The 24455-nt window shown below is 46.6% G+C and overlaps 1 protein-coding gene across 6 annotated transcripts in view; it reads left to right on the top strand.

Annotated features, from left to right (window-relative positions):
* TRIO (trio Rho guanine nucleotide exchange factor) overlaps nt 1-24455 on the top strand; it is a 496865-nt gene that overhangs the window by 149390 nt on the left and 323020 nt on the right. For all 6 annotated transcript variants that reach the window (XR_015869672.1, XR_015869673.1, XM_088445727.1 and 3 more), the window contains exons 15-16: nt 953-1119; nt 4579-4698. Coding sequence is in view for 4 of the 6 variants with exons in the window: in XM_088445727.1 (XP_088301853.1) it covers nt 953-1119; nt 4579-4698 (287 nt within the window). In the remaining 2 variants the exon portion in view is untranslated. The remainder of the gene's footprint in view (nt 1-952; nt 1120-4578; nt 4699-24455) is intronic.

Genomic DNA, 24455 nt, shown 5'->3' with positions numbered 1-24455 from the left:
TCATGGTCACACTGCAGCTGTGGACTATAACTATTGAATACTGGTATATACCAGTTCTTTTTTAGGATCCACCTCCTCTAGATATAGTAAAGCTATTATCTGTGATTTTTCATAGCATTTGCAATGTATATGACACCTTGATGTCCTTTTTTATATATTTTATTGTATATGTGTGTGTACTTTTTTGTTTTACTTTTGACCGGTCAAAATCCATATATTATACTAATATCTGTTTGATATTAAATTAATTTGTTTAAATTATATTTTCATTGCTAGCCATTTTTTTCTGTTCATTCCAATTAGCGTAGAGACTTAAATTGGAAGTATTTATGTTATACTTGCAAAAGCTGGTAGCATTCCCTCTGTATGCTGCCCCCCCCCCCCACCCGCATCACAATATGGTTTGTCCAGGTGCAAAGTGCTCCTTGTTGATAAAGGAGGCACATTGTGTCTGTAATTGAGATGTTTGCCAACTGTATCGGTGTAATGGTTAGCGTTACTGCCTCACAGCTCTGAGGTCATGGGTTCAATTCCCACCATGGCCCTAACTGTGCGGAGTTTGTATATTCTCCCTGTGCTTGCGTGGGTTTCCTCCGGGTACTCCGGTTTCCTCCCACTCTCCAGAAATATAATGGTAGGTTAATTGGCTCCCAGCAAAAAAATAAATAATCCTAGTGTGTATGTGTGGGCGCATGTGTTAGGGAATATAGATTGTAAATCCACTGGGGCAGGGACTGATGGCCAAAATATTCTTTGTAAAGTGCTGCAGAATATGTGTGCGCTATATAAATAACTAATAATAAATAAAAATAAATATTTTTACTTGGTAGAAAAATGATTTCCTATTTCACTTTGCCAAACGCATTAACTTGGAATAATGGCAATTTAATTGCAAGATGAGGATTTCATAAAATGTTCCAAACTAGTGAGTAGTTTTTTCTTTTGTATTCAGGAGTCGATCTTCTCTGTGACAGAGATGTGGATATGGCAACACGTGTGCAAGATTTACTTGAATTTCTCCATGAGAAACAGCAAGATTTGGATATATCCGCTGAGCAGCACAGGAAACACCTAGAACAGTGTGTGCAGCTCCGCCATCTTCAAGCTGAAGTAAAACAGGTATTGCATGAAAAGGGTGATAAGCATGTTCAAAATGACTTCATGCAATACTTTATTTGTAGTTCTTGAATGTGCTGCCTTAGTCCTTTTTACTTTAAGGCTTTAAATCTGAAAAATCATAATTGTTATCCTCTGACACCCATGCTCTTTCTGTGTTTTTGGGCAGTATTTAAACGTAAACCCTGATTTGATGAAGGGATTTTTGTAAGCCATTCTCTATCTGTACCCAGTCTCCTTTTGCACACCTCAAAGTCCAGCTAACAGTTTGCGCTACTCTGTTTCAGTCCTCTTACATCAGCCAGATAATGTATAGACAGAGGGTTGTATATTCCCAGCTTTCAAAGATGGAGAGTCTCCAGGAAAAGAAAGTGTTAGATGCACTCTATTAGAGAATGTATCTAACAAAAGAGCTAGGCATAGGAAAGACGTTTTATTTGCAAGATTGACCTTTATAAAGGTCGGCTTATACATTAGTATGATTACAATGGGCAAATACAGAGTCAAACATTAGCATGCTTTTAATTCAATAGATGCATCTTTTGTCTACCTAAGAAAAAAAACTGTTTTAATGGCTATGATTTACAGACTAGTATAGACTGTATAATATAAAGGGCACAGAACAAATGCCCTTCCCACTATGGGCATGCTATTGCAGGAGCAATTGCTTGGACCTCCAACAACTTGAGGCGGGTTGGGTACGAAATCCCGGCTGTTGGGATTCCAGTGGTCAGAATACCGACAGCGGCATCCCGACAGCCAGAATACCGACACTCATAGGAAGTAACGCTGAGTATTTTCCTAAACCTACCCTAACCCCAACCTTAACCCACCCTCCCCGGTGCCTAAACCTAACCTCCCCCCTAGTGCCTCAACCTAACCTCCCCCTCCCCGCACCCTAATCCTAACACTCCCTACCCCTCCCCCAATCCCTAACCCTGCTACCTAACCTCACCCTACCACCCCGATACTTAGATTTGGGGATCCCGGCGGTAGGGATACTGGTGCCGGGATCCCAACCTGTGGGATTTTGGCACCGGTATTCAGACCGTCTGCATCCCCTTGAGGCTAGTAACCATGTTCTGCACACAAATCTCATCTTCATTAAATCAGTTCTGATTAAACTCTTGATGTAGGTCAATATAGATAACAAAATGTTTTTTTAGCACTGTATTTCATTAAACCTGTCATTTTTAAGATACAAAAGATCTGTGATTAAGGGCCATATTTAATTTGAAGCGAAAAGTCAGTTGCTGGACTTTTTCGCCGTCATCTAAGGTTTTCAGGTCGAAAACTTATCACGCTCGACCCTGCGTATCCCCATATTTAATTCCAAATCGACGAAAACAGCGAAAAATCCTGTAATTTTTGGGGAAATCAGCCTGACTCCACCAAAAAGATTCTCTGACATGGGGGTTCACTATGGGTACCCCCAAATAGTCCTGCTAAAGGTATTTGGGGGTTTTAAATGGTCTCAATAGGTGCTTTTAGCGTCTTTGAGCAAGTGGTGAAGAATAGTATTTAGCATTTTTTTTTTTTTTTTAAATAAGTAGTCCCATCAAATTTGGGGTACATGAAAATGGATGCAAGCATATTTAAAAATCGCTAAAGGCAAGCATTAAATGCATAAAAAACCGCACCTTCAGCAAATGCCTGCAATCAACAAAACACCTCCCCCATACTTGCAGACCCCCCCAAAAGCTATTTCGCTAGTTTTTGAATTTGTACCCCCACTTTGAACTTTTTTGCCCACATTTTCAAAGTGCTTTTGTGGGGTGTCCTTTGTGTTTTTTTTAAGAGTTTTTGACGCAGTTAAGGGGGGTGTACAAAGGTTGCAGAGTGATTGCCGCACCTCTGCACCCCAAAACCGCAATTCTGCACTTTTTTCCGCTGGGTATTCATAGGCGAAACTTTTTGCCCATTGCATTGCGTTTTCACACCGGCGAAAAGACGCTACAATTGAATACGGGGATATGTGAAATCGGCAAAAATGACGTCATCGGCGAAAAAGTTTCGCCAAGAACGGCTTATCGCTCCAAATTGAATATGGCCCTAAGTGTATAAACTTACCAATACCTAGTGAGTACATACACGCACACACCAGGTCACACATGTAACAGCAGTGAATGCACACCATTAACTTGGGTCATAAATAGGTCCATCTAGATATCTCAGGACACTAGTGGGGGATTGAATGCACAAAGGATGGCGTGGTTACTGAGTCAGTGCAGTGACAGTGTGGACATACAGTAGCGTAGCTATGATTCTGCAGCAGCAGTAAATAGGGAGATTCTTGCTTACTTTTTGACCGCCTTTTTTTACCGTAGGATGAGGGGCTATATCCACAATTCCTACTCAGTTCTCTCCTTGTATAGAGTTACTATCCCTGTCATAAATGTAAAGGGGCATTTGAATGACTGGACCAATCTTATGGTTTATCAGGAGCAAAGTGGTTAATATGGGATTGGAGAGTAGCTGTACAAAGCCAGCCAATGTGCACAGACTTTCTGCACATGTGCAGTTTGTTACCTTAGTCCAGTGGCTCCCAAACTTTGCTGAAACATGGCACTATAAAGTATCAGAATTTTTTTCACGGCACCCTTAGGTCAAATGTTAAATTAGGTAAATTGTGCTTTACTATTACCCATAGGTTCAGTTATGTGCTGGTGGACAGTGTTTTGCTTCTTTTGGTCCACATATTTTATGATTGGCAGCCACCAGCCCTGGTTTTGCCTGTCCATTTGACTATAAAATAATTTGATTTGGTAATGGACCACCAACCCGTGGCACCCCTGCTAGTTCCCTGCATCTCCCAGTTTGGGAACCACTTCCTTAGTCAAACATGACACAGCCTGCATTTTCTAAGCATTAAAGCTTCCTCAATTTGGCCATATGGTGTATCTTTGAACTTTAGGAACATCAGTATTAAGGATTTTATGGGTTTCGTATAACAGTATAAGGTAATTCAAGCAGAGTGCACTAGTGTGCTAATTAATTTCATTTGCCTTTTACCTAAATATTGTTATAACTGCCTTGTGTACAGAGCAAAATTTAATTGCTGTGTTTTTTTTAGATTTTTTTTATGTTTGATGTATACGAGACACGACTCACCGTATTATTTTTTTATAGCAACCTTCTTAAGCCAGTGCTATGATTTGTTGCTGGGTGATGCTGATTATGTTTCATGTTGCATTCACCTAGAATATTTGATTGTGTCATAAATTTCTAAAGCATTTTAATTTTCTATAAGGTACATTACTTAACTGCACAGTTTCTTAATTGCAAAAATTGTTTACTATTATTTATTTTATTACTTTAGCTTTAAATTATGTCTTATCTGTGTTTGTTACATGTTGTATGTTGTGTTTGTTCTTTTTCTAACTGGGGTAATTTAAAGGTTTATAAGTTATGGTTACTATTTGTTTTCACCTCTTGTAAATCTTAACATCTGTCTGTTTTAAGGTACTGGGTTGGATCAGAAATGGGGAATCTATGCTAAATGCTGGTCTCATTACAGCCAGTTCACTGCAGGAGGCAGAGCAACTTCAACGGGAACATGAACAATTTCAGCACGCAATAGAGGTAAGTATAATTTCCAGCCCGCACATACTTGGGTATTCTAGTAACCAAGTAAGCATTAAAATTAATTACAGCTGCAGATATCTTGTATTTTAGGTGTGTCAACACCTTTGGTGGAGGAAACCGTAAACAACAGTGCAGTAGTAAAAGGCCAATAGAAAAACCATCATGTAACGTTTATTAGCTGATAGTGGCCATCGCTTGGTGGAAAAGTGCATTGCCCTCTTTTCACTGTAATTCTAGGATCTAGAAATTAATTTTAAATGTTGTGATGAAAAGGTGAAGTCATCTCAGCCAGATTGCATTGCTGCCAGATGTTTTTCAGATCTGTTTTCACTCAGCCAATAAATTAGAGAGAAGATACCACCATATGGAAGTAATGGTGTTAGTGGTTTCATAAAGTTATGCATCTGGTCTGAGTGGAGAGAGAACAGCCAGCTTCCCTTTCTTATCATAACATGTAAGCTGTTGTGTACTGGGAAGATACTTTGAGAATTTGGCAATGTAGCAGTTAAATCATCCATTTAACTCCTATAGTTGTAAATATTGCTTCGATGGAGGTTCCCAGAGAAGACATTTTTAAAGTATTGTAAACGTGGGAAACCATCTGAAAGGCCAGAATTTGGATTACAAAGAATTATCTGCCTGTAGTGAGACCATGAATGCCCATTGTTTTAACTTGCAACTTTTTCCAGAGTTTATTAAGAATATTTTACAATTTAGATTTTGCAATATCATCAAGCGTAGCGCACTTACAGAGATACTGAAGCTGTAGAGATACCTATTAAAACCAGTAAGGTAAAAAATAGCAAAAAAATCTAAATACCGTAAATTGGTAAGACCCAAACCCGCCCACTTTCATTTTTATTAGACTTGTTAACTCTATTAGTCTAGGTGTATAATCCTAAATAAAAAATGTTCTTCACTTATAATCACGGATAATTAATAAGTATTTTCATGTAATACTTTCCACAGGATTTTCATATGTAGAATGAACTCTCTTCAATGTAATGCATTTCACTGCAAAATTAAGTATAATTATAATCGCATCACTTTAAACTGGTTTAAAAATGTAATGAATGTATTTATGAAGTCCAATATCTAAATATAGTAGCTAATGAATGCTTATCACACTTGTCAATGATGCCGATTGGTTCAATACATATTATCAGTTGTATAGATTGCATTGCAGACTTCACCAAAGTTGTCAGGTTATTCAACCTAGTGATACTAGTGGTATATCACGGATGGCCGATTCCATTATTTAAGCATTGTAGAAACTCATAAGATCTAATATCAGTGTTGTACTGATAAGTGAAATGTGTCTTACTATGTGAATATCTAGAGATTCAGCAGTGAGCTAGAACCCAGACACAGTAAATGGATCTATGCATCTGTATTCATTTCTTCACTGTCTAGCAGATTCCTTTCGAAGACTTCTTGTCCTTGGGGGCTTAAGTTGCAGAAGATTATAGGGACAGGTCTGCAACCACAAATTAATCTGAGCACACTTGATATAACAGCAGGTACCAGCAGCTTGTAGATTATTCGGAATATAATGGCACTCTGGCTGCTACTGTGTGTTCAGGAGTTCACAGAAAGAGTTGATCTTAGTGCAGAGGTTCAAAATTTGGTCCTCAAGGCACCCTAATCGTCCAGGTTTTAAGGATATCCATGGTTGACCACAGATGGTTAAATCAAATTGACTGAGGTACTGATTAAGTCACCTGTGCTCAAGCATGGTTATACTTAAAACCTGGACTGTTAGGGTGCCTTGAGGACCGAGGGTGTTTGATTCATTACGGATCGCAACAGCGTACGCAGACCGGCTGATGGTGCGTACTGCGCATGTGTATGCATCACAGTGCGTGTGCATGAGTTAGCATTGCGATCACCTATGCAGATACAAAGCCATCGCAGACCGAGGGACGGGACATCAGCGTTTGGGGGGGGGGAGAGGTTGAAGAAACGCAGGCGTGCCTGTCCGTTTTAACGCCGTTGCATGGGCGTGCATAAATTAGCCACTGACACGCAGCTTGAGTACTCACTGCGTGCGACGAGATTAGCAATTTCTAAGTAAGGTCAGACCTGCTGTAATTGTGCATGTGGGGCTGATGTTACTTGATATTACCGATGTATACGCAGGACTGCACGATATTACGGACGTGAGATAGCGGTAGTGGGCGTCTCTATGCTGGCTGTGCAACATTGCGATGTTTTCGCAGAAGACATGCGTGCATAATCGCAGTTTCGAACACAATAGCGATCCGTAATGAATCAGGCCCCAAGTTTAGGAACCTCTGTCTTAATGCTGTATTCAATTAGAGGCGAAAAGTCAGAATCCGCGGAAAGTATCGCGGATGACGTCATTTCGCCAGGCGGAAAGTTTCCGCCGTATTCAATTTCAAAGTCAATGCAATGTAATCGGTGGAAAAGTTTCGCCTATGAATAGCAAGCGGAAAATACTGTGGAGTTGCAATTTTGGGGTGCAAACTTCGGGAAACCCCCCTGCACCCTTGTTACAGTCCCCCAAAGATAAACTTAACAAATTAAAAAAAAAAATACTTTACAACAACCCAAACAGTACTTTTATTTTGGGGGTGAAAAAGTTCATAGTTGGGGGACAAACTTAAAAACTAGTGAAATAGACTTCTGGGGCGTCCCCAAGTATGGGACAGGTGTTTTTTTGATTGCAGGTGCTTGCGGAAGGTGGATTTTTTTACGTGATTTAAAACCTCACCTTTAGCAACTTAAAAATATGCTAGCACCCATTTTCAAGTACCCCAAATTTGCTGGAAGTAGTTATTTTCTCAAAAAAATACTGCTTAATGCTATTCACCACTTGTGTTAATGCACTAATTGGCACCAATTTTCACAACTTAAGTACTCCAAATACCTTCATTAGGGCTAATCGTGGGCATCTATAGTGATCCCCAATGTTAGTGCATCTTTTGGGGGGTGTCAAGCTGAGTTCCCCATTTTTGACAGGACTTTTCGCCTGTTTCAGTTTCGCCGGGTGCCGTTCTCGCGTCCTTTCTAATTGAACATGGCGAATAGCGGGAGCACGGCCGATACTTTTCTGCATGCAAAACACACGATGTAGGCGAAAAGTCCGGCATGCGAGAAAGTATCGCTGGTGCGAAACTAATTGAATACGGCCCGAAGTATGATTATTTTACAGTAAAAATCCAGGCTGACCATACCTGTTACAGCACCATCTTATTCCTAGTGTTAATGAATACTATTGCTGTATTAGCATTGCTGCATCCTTCACTAGCGAGGATGAAAGAATCCAGAAAATAACTAGTTGTCCTCCTGTATTAAGGCTAAACTACATTTTTTCTTTACATAAGCGAAAGCCTGCACAGCACAAGATCTGATTATCAACATCTTTTTTCTTCAGGGTCCACAGAGATACCATGGGGAGTATTATGGTTGGAGACCAGGCACCAAACAGTTAAAGCTTCAGCTCCCAGGATGCCTTGGGTCCTCCTCCATATATACTCCGCCCCTAGCCATAGGACTTCAGTTGTTCGCTTGCTGCGGCAGGATCCAGAGGCACCTTTGTAACGGGACTGCTCTGGCAGTCCTAAGCTTTTATTTTATATTTTATTTTATTTCTTATGTTTGAGTCAGCAGTACTCAGCGTCTGTATTAAGACGCCGATAATGCGACACCATCTACCTCCGCCGCAACACCAGTAACTGGGATGGTGATTTCGGCGGGTTGCGGCTGAGTTTGCTAGCAGCAATGCTGCGAACCAGACTGCAACCGGACGCACGGAAATGTCCGATAAAGTAATTCCTTGCTTACTGGAAATCGCACACGGCAGTCCTTGCTTTTGGTGTCAAAGACGCACCAGAAGCCACTGCAGTCAGGGCCCGGGATTGTACCACGTCCTCGCTACACCACCGGGGCCTTATCGTCTAACGCCGAGGATCAGCAGCAGACACTTCTGCTGCCACGAGGCCAGCGTACTCGGCTGTTTATCGCAGCTTAAGGGAGGCAGGCGCTAACCCGGCAGCTCCTCCCCTGACCCAGACCCCTCCACGTATATATGAGACGCTCACGGCTTAGTGCACCCTGTAGCTGTTGGTCTCAGGAGGGTTTGGGTCAGTCTCCCTGTATACCGCGCCCTTGGCTAAGGTATATAGGCCCTCATTCAGACCTGCTCGCAAGCGGGTCGATGGTGAGGGCCTGCGCACGCGCAGCGCTCGCAGTGCGCGTGCTCAAGCCCCGTAGCGAGTGACAAATTCACTCGCTTCGGGGCTCGCTATAAACGGGGCAGCTGTTGATGTTGATCGACAGCTCGCCCCATTTTGTAGGCAGGGTGGGGGGTGGCCGGACAAACGGAGGCGTTCCTGAAGGAACGCCTGCCGTTTGTAGGCGGCCCCACTGACATCACCAGTGGTGTCAGTAGGGAGCTTCCTGCTCTGTTAGAGCAGGAAGCTTCCCAGGGCTTGCGGTAGACGAGACTCTACTGCAAGGGTCTTGTCGCAAGCCCCGATGGTCTCGACCATCGCGACCATCACCTGGTCACTAGCTGAAGCTGTGGGTGGTAACCCACAGCTTAGCGAGCGGCCAGGAGGCCAGCTTTCAAAACAAAAGCTGCTGCCCTCATTCAGAGTCGATTGTAATTTTATTACATATGCATTGTATGTGACTGTTTTCTAGCTGTTGTATTGACACTGTACTTTATTTCTGTCTGTCAATTATAACTATCACTGTTTTTCTCTCCTCTTGGGGTGGAGGTCTTTCTCTGAATATTTCACATTCATTAAGATTTTGTGAAGGCTGTTACATAACATTGCAATTATTGCCTTTATTGAACATGTCAAAAGATAAAGGGATACAGGAGGGGGAGCCCTCAGTACTGGTTTCATGTAAATCCTGTATGGCCTATTTGTCCCCTCAGGACATTAAGGATGGTTTGTGGGTCGTCTGTTATAAAGAGCCACCTTACCAGTCCAATTTACATATCCATGGACAAGAGCTTACTTGGGTATTCTCTTTGTCCCAGGTAATGAAGCAGTTTGTGGATCGTATGGCTGCTCCCACTATGCCTCCTTGGATGGGGTGTCCACAGCATGCTTGCTCTATTTGCACCTCCTGGATGTTGATGGCCAGTCAAAGTATTGCACCATCTAATGTTGAAAGCAGACCGGTAGTTACTAAGGCGCTTAAGCGCCAGTTAGCTTTTTATCAGTCCGCTCAACATATGGATTGACACATCATCCGAGGATTCAGATGATGTGCAAGGTTCCTCTCCAGGTTCTAGCACAGGGGAGGAGAACTATTCGTCCACAGTGGATGTTCCTTCTTTGAAGGTGGTTAAATCAATCCTAGACATTCAAGATGATGAACTAGCGGAAACCCCTGTATCTGAACAGCTCGCTGAGCTTATGGATGAGGCATGGGATAACCCTGACAAACGTTTTTATGTGAATAAGAGAATAACATTGTTGTATCCTTTCCCATCTTCTGTATGTACTAAGCGGGAGGTACCTCCTACTGTGGATGCTCATGTGATGCATTTAATCAGAAATGTTACATTGCTTATTCCGTCAGCATCTTTCCTGACGGATTCCATGGTTAAAAAGATTGAAGCTTGTCCTAAAACGATGTTTTCAACATCTGGAGCTGTTACTCGTCCAGCTATGGCTGGAGCCTGGGTAGCCAAAGCGGTTGAAGAATGGATGGCAGCATTGGAAAATTCTCTACCAAATGCTACCAGAGAACATATGATGTATATCTCCCATATGAGGGAAGCGGCTTCCTATCTAGGAGGAGCTGCTGTAGATGCTGGAATTTTAGCTTCTAAAGCATCAGCAGCTTCAATAGTGGCACGCACGGCCCTTTGGTTGAGATCCTGGAAAGCTGATACAGGACCAAAGAAGGCGCTTGAAGTTTTTACTTTCCATGGAGAAGTACTTTTCTACTTCAGGTTCCATAAGGGGGTCCACAGGGTCGACCTTGGGGTATAGCTGGATCGGATCCACGGGCACCACGCAGTTAAAGCTTTGCTGCTCCCAGGATGCACTGGGTCCATCCTCCTATATACCCTGCCCCAGCCACAGGCACCTCAGTTTTAGTTGGTGCCCGGCCGGAGTCGGGTCACCCTAACGCAGGGGGGCTGCTGGGCAGCCCCTAAGCTTACATTTTAGTTTAATTTATTTTTCATTTTTTTACTATTTTTGAGTGGCAGCTTCAGACTGTCCACCGGACGTCTAAGCTGCCACCCCTTCACCCCCGCTGGCGCCGCGACGCCAGTACAGATCTGGGAATAGCGGCGGGATCCCAGAGTCTGTTGTAGCTGGGCTCTCCCTTTGACTGCCGCCGGACCGCCAGGGAAAAGGTAAGCCTGTTAAGTGCAATCTTCTGCCTCCGGTCTCTGGGGATAGACCGGAGGCGCTAGCTGAGTGGCGGTGGGCTCCCCCTCTATTAGCCATACCCCATGAGACCACTAGACCACCAAGGAATGCCATGCCGGAAGCGGGAACCGGTGTCCCTGGGGTTAAACGCTAGCCAGGGGAGAGAGCCTGTTTAGTGGCTCCTCCCCTCAGCTCAGCGCGCCTTTATCTCTGTGTTCTGCTGAGCTGCTCCTCCTGCGGCCACTCTTCCACTGAGTTCTCCGGCGGCCATCTTTGCTTGGGTGGGCAGCGCAGATCTCTCTGGTGGTGTGTGGTCGTTCCCCCTGCGTATCTCTCCCCTCCTAAAGGTTAGTGTACACAGCGCTATAGCCCTCCCAGACACTGAATCTGGGCAGGTTGATTATAGTGACCAGGTGCAGACTGTTTAACTGTGCATTGTATGTGATTTTTGCTAGTCCTGTCTGTATCTGCTGTATTTCTTTACTGTCCACCTATACCTCTCCCTTTCCTTCTCCTCCAGCCCTGGCAGGTGTGTGCGGGAAGGGCTTTGTGAATGATCTCACTTATATAAATCACGTATTTGTGAGGTCGGTCACATACTGTTGTGTGCTACACGTTGCCATGTTTGTGGACTTGTGTGCTGCAAACTTCTGAGCGCCAGCTTCCTGGATTGTTTTGCTATATATCTTTGGGTATATATCGTTATATCTATTGGTTAGCATGTCTGATGAGGAGGTAGAACGCTCGGCGGCTCCCAGTCTGCTCACTTGTAGACGCTGCACTGCAGTGGGGAGTAGGGAGGAGTTAGTGCAGGATGGTGTGTGTGCCAGGTGCCGTCTTTTACCGGGTCCCTCTAATCCCGCAACTTCGGGACAGGATCCGTCTTGGGCGATGTTTTCCCAAGTGCTGGTTTCCGTCGCGGACCGTCTGGCGGTTCCGACCTCCCTCCCCCATAGGGGCTTAACACAACCAGCCATCACTACTTCTCCGGGTGTACCGCAATTGTTGCAGTCTCCCCCTGGGCCTCAGGCAGTTCATCCATATGCGGGATTCCCTATGTATGTGCAGTCTCCTATGACGCAGCAATCAGTCATCCCTTTTGAAGGTCACCCGCAAGCTAATCCACCGTGGGTTGATGTGTTCTCCAATTCTGTACAGAGTTTGGCGGCCTCCTCTTCGGCTTTTCAATCCATGTTGCGTAGTGACAAGCCTCACAAGGCGTCAGAACACACTGTTCCATCATCCCAGTCTGCGCAGTTATCAGACTCGCATGAGGGCGAGTTGCATGAGGATTCTGATTCAGATTCCCCTGCTCAGGAAGTGGAGACGAGGTCTACCATTAATGTCCCAGCGTTAGTGCGGGCAGTGCGGTCCATTTTAGATATTGAGGATGATGCTCCGGCTCCTAAGTCCAAATATCCAAACTTTAAGCAGGCAAAGGTGACGTCGGCTGTTTTTCCTTTATCTGACCAACTAACTGATCATATGACGGAGGCCTGGCAGTCACCTAGTAAGAGGTTTCAGCCGCAGAAACGTTTAAGCACTAGTTAACCGTTTCCTGCTAGTCATTGCAAGAAGTGGGAAACTCCACCGGCGGTGGATTCTCACGTCACTCGCCTCATCAAAAGTGCTACCTTACCTATGCCGTCTATTTCGTCCTTAAAGGACCCCACGGACAGAAAAGTAGAGACTTGTTTAAAGTCCATTTATTCTCTCTCAGAGGCGGTGGCCCGTCCATCCATGGCCATCTCTTGGGTGGCTAAAGCCATTGAGAGTTGGGCAAATGTACTAGATGATACGCTTCCTGGGGAAGCTCAGGAAGTGCAAAGAGCTTTAATTGGTCAAATGAGGGATGCCGCTTCCTATATTTCTATGTGGCTTCGATCTTGGAGGGCGGATACGGATTCCAAGAAAAGGGGAAATTTTTTTTGGGACGGAACTTGACTAAATTGTTGAGACCTTAGCAAAGTCTAAGTCTGCTTTCTTACCGTCAGCTGCTGCACCTTCTAAACCTCAAACATCAGCCTTTTGGTCCTTTCGGACTCAGGGTAAGTCCAAGGGTCAATCTTTTCAGAGACATTCGTCAAACAAGACTGCCCCTAAACCAAAAAAGCAAGCCTGGAGCACTAGATGTCCGGCTTCCAAACCAGAGGATAAGCCTTCAGCTTGATGGGACGAGCCTCTCTCTTGGGGATCCCAGAGTGGGAGGCCGACTTCTTCGCTTCGCCCAATGCTGGTGCAATACAACCACGGATGCTTGGGTCTCCCAGGGGTATGCCCTGTCCTTCCGGTACAGACCCCCTCAGCATTTCTTCTACACGAGCCTTTCCCTGGATAAGACCAAGGCATTGTTGATCCAGAAAGCCATAGAGTCCTTGCTGAAAGCAGGGGTAGTTGTTCCCGTTCCACCATCTCAACGCGGGACGGGTTACTACTCTATTTCTGGTTCCGAAACCAAATGGGTCTCATCGGCCCATTCTCAACCTGAAATCTTTGAACAAGTACCTCAAAGTGCCTACGTTCAGGATGGAAACTTTGCGTTCCATCATTCTGGCTATGGAACCGGGGGATTATATGGTCTCCCTGGATATACAGGACGTCTACCTCCATGTTCCTTTAGCTCCTTCACACCAGCAGTATCTGAGGTTTGCTGTACAGTATCTTCACTACCAGTTCCAGGCTCTACCCTTTGGTCTTTCCACAGCTCCGAGGGTGTTCACAAAAGTGATGGCTGTCATGATGGCACATCTGCGCAACCAAGGTATACGGCTTCTGCCGTATCTAGACGACCTCCTATTGCTGGTGGGCTCTCCGAATGTCCTCTCTCATTCCATCACAGAGGATGGTTCATTTGGGAGCCCTTCTAGACTCCCTTCAGCAATGGATCTTCCTGACTTTGGAGAAGGTTGCCTCTATACAACTGCGAGTGAGCAGTTGTCTAAAGAGTTCCCAGGTATCAGTGCACTCGGCAATGAGAGTTCTAGGGTCCATGGTGTCGACATTCAACATGGTGGAGTATGCCCAATTCCATTCCAGGCCCCTGCAGGGGCTGATTCTATCCAAGTGGAACGGGTTGCCTCACCGAATTAGGACGCAAATGCTTGTATTGCCTCTGGAGGTGCGCCTATCATTGACCAGGTGGCTTCAGACAACTCATCTCACCAAGAACCGCCCCTTTTGGATCCCGGACTGGGTCCTTCTCATGACGGGTGCCAGTCTTCGGGGTTGGGGGGCGGTGTCGGGTCCTCTTTCACTTCAGGGACGTTGGACAACGGAAGAAACGGTTCTTCCCATCAATATTCTCGAACTTCGGGTTGTGTACAGGGCCTTCTAGTTGTCCGGTCACGCTCTTCACGTAAGAGCAGTAGAAATTCAGTCCGACAACGCCAACACAGTGGCGTACATCAACCGTCAAGGAGGGACTCGCAGTCGAGCAGCGATGTCGGAGGTGTCACACATCCTGTCGTGGCCACCTTCCGGCCATTTCAGCAGTCTTCATTCCAGGAGTTCTGAACTGGGAAGTGGACTTCCTCAGCCGTCACGACGTGCTTCCCGGGGAATGGTCCCTTCATCCAGAAGTCTTTCAACTGCTTGTGGACAAGTGGGGACTGCCGGAGGTTGACCTCATGGCTTCCCGTCACAATTAAAAATTGCCAGTGTAGTGCCAGTCCAGGACAAGAGACGCCGGCGCAACCCTAGTGGACACGCTGTCAGTGAAATGGACATTTCAACTAGCGTATCTCTTCCCTCCAATAGCCTTGCTGCCTCGGGTCCTTTGGAAATTCAAAGAAGATGGCTGCACACTTCTGCTGGTGGCACCAGCTTGGCACCGACGTCCCTGGTACTCTGATCTTCGGAGTCTATCCATCGACGTTCCGTTTCTTCTGCCTCAACATCGGCACCTGTTGTCCCAGGGGCCCTGCCTATACCTGGACCTGGGTCGCCTGTCTTTGACGGTGTGGCTCTTGAGACATCAGTCTTGAGAGCCCTGGGCTTTTCCAGCTCAGTCATCGGCACAATGCTACAGGCATGTAAGCCAGCTTCCGCCAGGATCTACCACAGGGTGAGGCATACTTATTTTCAATGGTGTGAGTCCAGGAACTACGATCCTCAAGCGTTTCTGGTTTCTATGGTTTTAGTGGTTCTTCAGTCTGGTTTGGACTTGGGTTTACGCCTCGCTTCATTGAAGGTTCCTGTGTCTGCACTTTCTGTTTGGTTCCAGCGTAGAATCGCTACTTTGCCTGATGTCCGTACCTTTTACCAAGGTGTCCTCCGGATTCAACCTCCCTTTGTTCCACCAGTGGCTACTTGGGATTTGGCTGTGGTCCTTCGGGCCTTGCAGGGTCCTCCGTTTGAGCCTCTAGAGTCGGTGGAGCTAAAGTGGATGACACTTAGGACTGTTTTTCTCCTGGCAATTGCTTCAGCCAGAAGGGTGTCAGAACTAGGCACACTTTCTTGCCATTCGCCTTTTCTAATTTTTTCAACCGGACAGGGCGGTTCTTCGCACCTGTCCGTGTTTTCTTCCTAAGGTTGTCTCCAAGTTCCACATTAATCAAGAAATTGTGGTGCCGGCATTTCAGTCACCTGATCTCTCGGCTGGTGAGGCTACCTTGGATGTTGTCCGTGCTCTCAAAGGTTATATTGATCACACTAGTTCCGTTCGCAGGTCTGATTCTTTGTTTGTCCTCTTTGGTTTTCATAAGAGGGGTTGGCCTGCCAACAAGCAAACTTTGGCCCGTTGACTTCATTTAGTTACTTGTGAGGCTTATTCCCAGGCGGGGTTACCTGTCCCAGCCTCTGTTAAGGCTCATTCCACTCAGTCTGTGGGTCCCTCGTGGGCTGCTTGCCGTGGCGCCTCAGCTGTTCAGCTGTGTAAGGCGGCCACTTCGTCTTCCATACAGACTTTTCTACGATTCTATAAGTTTGACACGTTCGCCTCTCAGGATGCATCCTTCAGGCGCCGTATTCTCCTTTCAGCAAAGGAGCATCCCCGCCCTTAGATGAACTGCTTCGGGACATCCCCAAGGTCAACCCTGTGGACCCCTATGGAACCTGAAGTAGAAAACAAGAGATATGGTAAGAACTTTCCTTTGTTATCTCTGTTTCTACTATATCCATAGGGTCCACAGGGCGCCCGCCCTGACGCACCTGGCTTCAAATGGGCTATGTGGCTGGTCACCGGTTTTCCATCTCCCTTTCCGTGAGTATGGTTCTTGTGTGTTCCAGTCTTCCTTCTCTCTGTTTTTATCTCCTCCGGCCTTGGCTACTTACCAACTGAGGTGCCTGTGGCTGGGGCGGGGTATAGAGGAGGATGTACCCAGTGCATCCTGGGAGCAGCAAAGCTTTAACTGCATGGTGCCCGTGGATCCAATGAAGCTATACCCCAAGGTCAACCCTATGGACCTCGTAGAAACAGAGACAACAAAGGTAAGTTCTCACCATATCTCTTGTTTTTTGAGCAGAGTTGGATAAAATAATAGCTACTCTCACGGCTTCAAAGTCAGCAGGTCTGCCATCTACGGCGACTATTAAGTCTAGGCAGGTTTCTTTTCGGTCCTTCAGTTCTCAGGGACGAGCAAGATGTCTAGTTTTCGCAAAATATCAAGACTACAAACTAAGAGGTCTTGCCCGGCAAGACGTCCAGCTTCTAAGCCGGGCAAAAAACCCTCTGTCTGATGGGGTGGGCTTCCTCCTGGGGGATCCCAGGGTAAGAGGCCGACTTCTTCAGTTTGAGGAATGTTGGAGTCAAACAACAGATGCCTGGGTTCGAGAAATGGTCTCTCAGGGGTATACCCTCGGTTTCAGGAGGCATCCTCCCCAGAAGTTTTCTTTTGCACAGATTCTCCAGTCGATGCGTTCAAGACCTTGGCTTTTCAGGAAGCCATTCACTCCCTGCTGCAGGCGGGGGTAATAGTCCCGGTTCCTGTGTCGCAACAGGGAAGGGGGGGTTATTCCAGTGTATTTCCAGCTCAGAAAACGAATGGGGCTTATCGCCCTGTACTAAATCTAAAAACCCTCAACAGGGTTTATCCATGTACCCAAGTTTCATATGGAAACTCTCCGGTCAGTTATTTTGGCAATGGAGCAGGGGGATTCCATGGTTTCCCTGAACATTCAGGATGCATATCTGCATGTTTCCATTATACATCCCACCGGCAATTTTTATGGTTTGCTGTCCTTCAGCAACATTACCAATTTCAGGCTCTACCCTTTGTCCTATCTACGGCTCCCTGGGTTTTTACCAAAATAATGGCAGTCATGACGGCCTATCTCAGGTGTCAAGGAGTCAGAATTCTGTCATATCTGGGCGACCTTCTGATAATGGCACAGACATCGGTTGTTTTACAAAACCGTCTTCAACTGACCATAGCCTGCTTACAAAAGCACGGCTGGATCATCAATTGGAATAAATCCTCATTTTCTGGGAGCTCTTCTGGATTCTCAGACACAGACTGTTTCTGCCAGAGGACACGATTGTGGCCCTATCGTTGCAAATACGTAAGCTGCTTCGAAAACTAAGGGTATCCATTCTGCTAGCAATGCAGGTCCTGAGATCAATGGTAACCACCTTCAACATGGTGGGGTATGCTCAGTTCCATTACAGGACTCTGCAAAGATTAATTCTCTCCATGTGGAATGGACAGTATCATCGAATAAGTCCCAGAGGATTTTTTACTCCAGAGGTTCTTCACTCTCTCCTGTGGTGGCTGAGAAAGGATCATCTGAACAAAGGGCGCCCATTTTGGATTCCATATTGGGTGCTGCTCACCACAGATGCCAGTCTTTGTGGATGGGGAGAAATGACAGCTCATCACACCTTTCAGGGAAAATTGCCAAATCAGGAGAGGAATCTGCCAATAAACATTCTGTAACTGCGAACAGTATACAAAGCACTTATCCAGGGCACCTTCCAGGGCAAGCCGGTCCAGATCCAGTCCGACAATGCGACAACAGTGGCCTACCTCAATCATCAAGGAGGCACAAGAAGTTATGCAAAAAAAATAGTGGTACCTCTGGCGCTTCACTATTGGACCTGAGATGAATATATCACACAATTTCTTATTTATTACCAGTTATTTATATAGCGCACACATATTTTGCAGCGCTTTACAGAGAATATCTTACCATTCACATCTGTCCCTGCCCCAGTGGAGCTTACAATCTTTACACAATTCAAATATCTGTATAAATATACATACATTATTTAGATGAATATGAAAATCAAAAATATTTCTAATAACTGTTTTGTAAACTATGATGACTTATACCGATATACAGACATTAAACATAGACAAACAATTAAACAGGAAAAATACGCACAAAGTGCAGTCCCTATAAAGTCTTAGGATGTAATAATAAGCAAGGAGAGATACGCTGCTGAACGCTTTACTCTATCCTCCAAATGATAAAAAAGGTTGTAGTCCTGTTAATGTGGTGTATCTTCACCAATTAATATATATCAATCGAAATAATATTAGGGGAGAATATCCGGTGGGATGATGTTTGGTAAGAGTGTCCAGTGGTATCAGCGTGTCCTCTCCATGTTGTCTGACAGTGGTGGGTAAGAAAAATAGAGGTAATCTGCCGGGAAACTGCTGGGGTGAATGACGCTATGTGAACGTCACTGGTGCCCCCTTACCTTGCTATCAAGCGTTTCGCCCGGGTACTGGGCTTCGTCAGGATATCTCTTCTGCTCACAGAGTCTCTGATTTAGCAGCGCTTCTTGTCGCTCTCCATTTTTGATTTTTCACCAGGATAAAGCGGTTCTTCGTACAAAGGAGGGTTACCTTTTTAAGGTAGTGTCCCATTTTCAGCTTTTCAGACTCCAGATCGTTCTGTGGGTGAAACCTCCCTGGATGTAGTTTGTGCTCTCTGTATCTATATGGAGCTGACAAACTCTGTTAGAAAATCAGATGCTCTTTTTGTGTTATATGGTTATCACAAATGAGGATGGCCAGCTAATAATGCAGACTCTGGGGAGATGGCTATGGATGACTGTCTCAGGTGTACACACAGGCTGATCTCCCTGTCCCAAGCACAGTGACAGCACATTCTACTCGGTCTGTAGGGCCATCATGGGCATTTAGTCGTGATGCCTCTGCTGAACATTTTTTGCCAAGCAGCCACGTGGTCTTCTCTCCACACTTTTCTTAGGTTTTATGTCTTTAATACTTTTGCCTCTCAGGATGCTTCTTTTGGGCAACAAGTTCTCCTTTCTGTTCAGGAGCATACCCCATCCTAGGGAAACTGCTTTTGGACTTCACCATGGTATCCCTGTGGATCCCTATGGACCTTGAAGAAGAAATTTAGAGTTATGGTAGACTTACCTAGATAACTTCTTTTCTTCAAGGTCCATAGGGTCCACAGGGCACCCACCCTGATGCACCTGGCTGCATGGGTAATTTTTTTCTTTCAGGCACAGATTCCCTCATTTTGTGTAAGAGTGTTTCTGGTGTAAGTGTACCATAACTCTAAATTTCTTCTTCGGGTTCCATAGGGTCCACAGGAATTACCTTGGGATATATAGTTGGACGATGTCCTTTGCACCAAACAGCAAAGCTTTGGAGCTCCCAGCATGCACTGGTCCTCCTCCCTATATCCCTCGCCCCCAGCCACAGGCACTCAGTTTTTTTGTTTGGTGCGCGGCAATACGCACCTGTTATACAGTGGGACTGCTAAGCAGTCCTATGCTTTGTTTTTATGTTTTCTTACCTTAAGTTATGAGACTTCTTGAGTTTAGCGGTAACGGCTTCAGGTTAGACTCTACTGCGACTCCATCTACCTCCGCCAGCGGCCGATACACCAGTTCGCTATATTACCCTGAGTGTTTTCGACCTGCCTCTGCATGGATTAGCTGGTGGCCAGAAGAAGCTGAGGTCCGGGACTGCGGTCGGGCAAACGGAGATGTCATTTAAGGATTCCCTTGGGAGGAATCATGCGCAAGCAGACCCCAGACTTGGGTGTTAAATGGGAGTGGAGAATCATTGACCTTGGACTATCCCAAAACGTTTTTTCAAATTTCACCCGTCTTGCACAGATAGTTTGCGGTCACACAGCAAGTTGTGTTTTTCCTGTGCATCTTAAAAATGCTTAGTTCGAAAGTAGAACGTGTTAACTTAACATTTTTAGTTAAATTAAACAAAATGCTCACTGAGTCTTTCGGTAAGCTAACCGAGGCTTACAGGGCAGATTGTATGTCACATGGACATGTGTTTGAGTGGCACAAAAGGTCTAGTGATGGTTGTGAGGGGATGCAGTCATGTGACCATCACAATCCCGACAGTGTAATCCTGGCAAGGGATCTAACATAGGCGTTGAAATACCGATGCCTATGTTAATCCCGACTCTGGGACCCCAACAGGACGTCGGACCGATCGTCCAACACTGGGGGTAAGTATCCACGTAGCCGGGGATGGGGTGGTTAGGTTTAGGGACCCCGGGGGGACTTAGGGTTATGCATCCCCCCGGGGAGGGTTAGGGTTAGGCTAGAGAAAAGGGGGGTTAGGGGTAGGCACCCCCCCCTGGAGGGTTAGGTTTAGGGTGCAGGGGGAGGGGGGGGAGGTTTAGGCACCCCTGGGGGGAGATTAGGGTTAGGCACTAGGGGACGGAGGTTACGGTTAGGCAACCTTAAAGGAGGGTTAAGGGGGGATTTTGACCGCTGGGCTCTCGTTCGGTGGTCATTCATATTGATTCTGGTTGTGAGGCCTTGCGCATCAAAAACAAATGAAAAAAATTTGAAAATCTTTCAAATTGACCTTCGACTCACCATCCGGATGATAGCAGAAAATGTAAACATCAATAAAGAAACGGTTTTGCATCAAGATGACAAAAGTTTGTGCTAAGATGGTTCCAAGGCTTTTCACTAACGAGCAGAAAGAAAATCGAAAGCGAATTTGTACAGACATTTTGGAACAATTCCAAGGGATTCTGATTCTTCAAATAGTTATTACCTGTGATTAAACCTGGATCTTCCTGTGCAATCCTGAGACAAAAAGCCTGTCCATGCACTGGAAAACACCATAATCACCAATAATGAAGAAAGTACATCAAAATACGCCAAACGGCTACCCGTTCTCATTGCACCATGAGCCGGGTTGAACCCGTGTTCAACCATGCTCGTTACCCGGGTTGAAATGCCGGGTTGCTCGACCTGGGTTATTTCAACTGGGTCCTTTCACACTGCACAATAACCAGGGTTGCTGCGCATTCACGTGAAATAACCGGGGTTATTGCTGACAGTGTGAAAGGGGTATTACTGAGGTAATGAAGAAAACAACGGAGCTGTTGAGACAACTGATAGATAATGAGCTACAGCACAGCTTTGACCAATGGAAAATTAGAATGCAGCAGTGTGTGGATGCAGAAGGGGAGTAGATAGAAGGGGAATGGAGATAAAATGTACTTACTATAATTTATGTTTAATTATATTATCAGTCTTATTCAATGGTCACACCTCGTATGCAGTAATTTCACTCCTTAAATAGCATTAAAGCATAATGTTTGCTGCCCCGTGCCCACAGTTTACATTATACAGTTTACATTATAAATATATTCAAGATCTAATGCCTGCAGTTCACCGCACAGCTCCTTTACTACCATTATACTACATATTACAATTGCCAAGCCCAAGTGTACAGCACTGTGTTAACCATACCAGTGTTCTCCCCAGCCTGCCGCCCGGCACTTTTCCCCACAGACCCCCGCTGTCCCCCGCTGTGGAACGCTGGCCTCTGAAGTGACCGGAGGCTAAAGAAGCCTCCGATCACTTCAGAGGACAGCGTTCCCAGTGATGCACTGTGCGGGTCATGACGTCACCCGTGACGTGAGGAGCCTGCCCCGCGCGCCTGCTGGATATAGTTAGCAGCAGCGGCGAGCGGGAGAGCGGCCAGCAAGTAAAGGTAAGGGCTGGGGCCAGGACCAGTCTGGGGGCACTATTTAAGTTTGGGGGCACTGCATAAAGGGGGCCAGCCTGGGGGCACTGCATAAAGGGGCCAGCCTGGGGGCACTGCATAAAGGGGCCAGCCTGGGGGCACTGCGTAAAGGGGCCAGCCTGGGGGCACTGCGTAAAGGGGCCAGCCTGGGGGCACTGCATAAGGGGCACTTTAAACCTGGGGCACTGCATAAGGGAGACTTTAAACCTGGGGGCACTGCATAAGGGGCAAGCCTGGGGGCACTACTTCAGCAAGGGGGCACTGCATAAGGGCAAAGCTAAACTACAGGTGGCAATGCATAAAGGGGAAAACTGCAGGGGGCATTGTAAAAAGGGCACAAATACAGGGGGCACTGCATAATGGGCACTTTTGACTGTGAGCCAGTGGGGGAGCAGCCTGAGACATGTCGGGCTGGATTGGTCTGGGAGATACCCCTTTTCTACTTCAGGGTCCACAGGGGGTCCACAGGATTGAACTTGGGGTATAGCTGAATCTGGATCCACGGGCACCATGCAGTTAAAGCTTTTGCTGCTCCCAGGATGCACTTGGGTCCATCCTCCTCTATACCCCGCCCCTGAGCCACAGGCACCTCAGTTTTGGTTGGTGCCTGGCCGGAGTTGGGTCACCCTGACGCGGTGGTGCTGCATAAGCAGCCCCTAAGCTTATTTTTATTTCTTAAAGAAGATGATTTTATTTATTTATTTTTACTCTTCAGAGCGGCAGCATCAAACTGTCCATCTGGACGTCCACGCTGCCGCTCCAACAGCCCCGCTGGCGCTGCGACGCCAGTACTGATCTGGGGATCGCAGCGGGACCCTGGAGTCAGTACTAGCGTGGCTCCGGGAGCTCCCACTGACTGCTGTCGGATTCTACGGGGCCAGGTAAGCCGCGTGCAGCACTTCACGCTGCGCACGGGGGATAAAAATGCAGTCTTTAGCCGCTGGTCTCTGGGGACAGATTGACGGTGCTAGTAGCGGCGGCGGGCTCCCCCTTCACTGGAATACCCTGTCTGACAGCTGGACCACTAGGGTATAATTGCTGGAGGGGAACCAGCGCCCCTGGGGTTAATTGCTAGCCAGGGGAGGCAGCCTTCCCTGGTTTAGCAGCTCCTCCTCAGAGCTCTCCGGCGGCCATCTTCTTGTGGCTAACACAGATCTCCCAGGCGGTGCATGGACCGGTCCCCCTGCGTACCTCTCCCCTGCAAAAGGACTGTGTTCGCAGCGCTATAGCCCTCCAAGACACTGAATCTGGGAGGTTGATTGTAGCGAAAGGTGCATTGAGTATAACTTACTGCATGGTATGTGACTTTTTGCTAGTGCTGCTGTCTGTGCTAAATTCTGCTGACTGTCATCTTATCGCTATCCCTTTCCTTCTCCTACAGGCCCGCAGGTGCGTTGGGGAGGGGTGTTCTTTCTGTGTACCTCACTTATATAAATCTACGTATTTGTGAGGTCAGTCACATACAGCGGTGTGCTACTCAGTACCATATTGTGGGCTGTTTGTGTTGCATACTTGGGAGTGCGCAGGTGTTATACGCCTCACCTCTTTTTGGTGATACATAGTTATTGCAAAGTTGCAAAGTTATTGTGTCATGTCTGATGAGAATGAGTGCTCCATGGCTCCTGTGTTGTTTTCCTGCCGGCGCTGTTCAGCAGGGGTTGATGGGGTGGATTTGTCTTAGGACGGTCTGTGCGGGCGGTGCCAGCTGGTACCTGGTCCCTCTAAACACCTGGTGGCGAAGGATCCTCCTTGGGTGATGTTTTCACAAGTGCTGGCGTCAATCGCGGACCGTCTTGCGGTCCCTTCTAGGGCGTTGCCCCAGCCTACCATCCCCCATTCCGCATTTGTTGCAGTCTCTCCCGGGTCTCAGACTGTTGGTCCTTATTCAGGGTTGCCTGTGTACAGTTTCCCACAGTGACGCAACAGGGGTATCCTCAAGTGGTACCCCCTCCCTGGGTGGATATCCTCTCCAGCTCTGTTCAGAGCCTGGCGGCCTTGTCGTCGGCTTTTCAGTCGATGTTACATAGTGATTTACCCCCAAAGGCGTCCAAGCGACCCGTTCCGGCTTCACTGGCTGCGCAGTTCACGGACACGGACTTGTCTTTGGATGACGGAGAGGTACATGAGGACTCTGACTTGGATGCCGGGACCCAGGAGGTGGAGACTAAGTCCTCCATTATTGTGCCGGCATTGGTTAGGGCGGTGCGGGCCATCCTTCATATAGAGGAGGATGTGCCGGCTCCCAGGTTGAAGTATCCTAATTTTAAAAAGGCCAAAGTAGCTTCGACTGTTTTTCCCCTGTCCGACCAGTTGACAGATCATATGGCGGGGGCCTGGCAGTTGCCCAGCAAGAGATTCCAACCACAGAAACGGTTGGCATCCAACTATCCTTTTCCTGAGGCTCATTGCAGCAAATGGGAAACCCCGCCTGCGGTGGATTCCCATGTCACCCGCTTAA

Source organism: Taudactylus pleione, unplaced genomic scaffold, assembly GCF_031769625.1.
Source record: "Taudactylus pleione unplaced genomic scaffold, aTauple2 ptg000386l, whole genome shotgun sequence".
In the NCBI taxonomy this organism is placed as follows: Eukaryota; Metazoa; Chordata; class Amphibia; order Anura; family Myobatrachidae; genus Taudactylus; species Taudactylus pleione.
The sequence above is the reverse complement of the archived record's forward strand: the minus strand, read 5'-3'. Positions and strand labels throughout refer to the sequence as shown.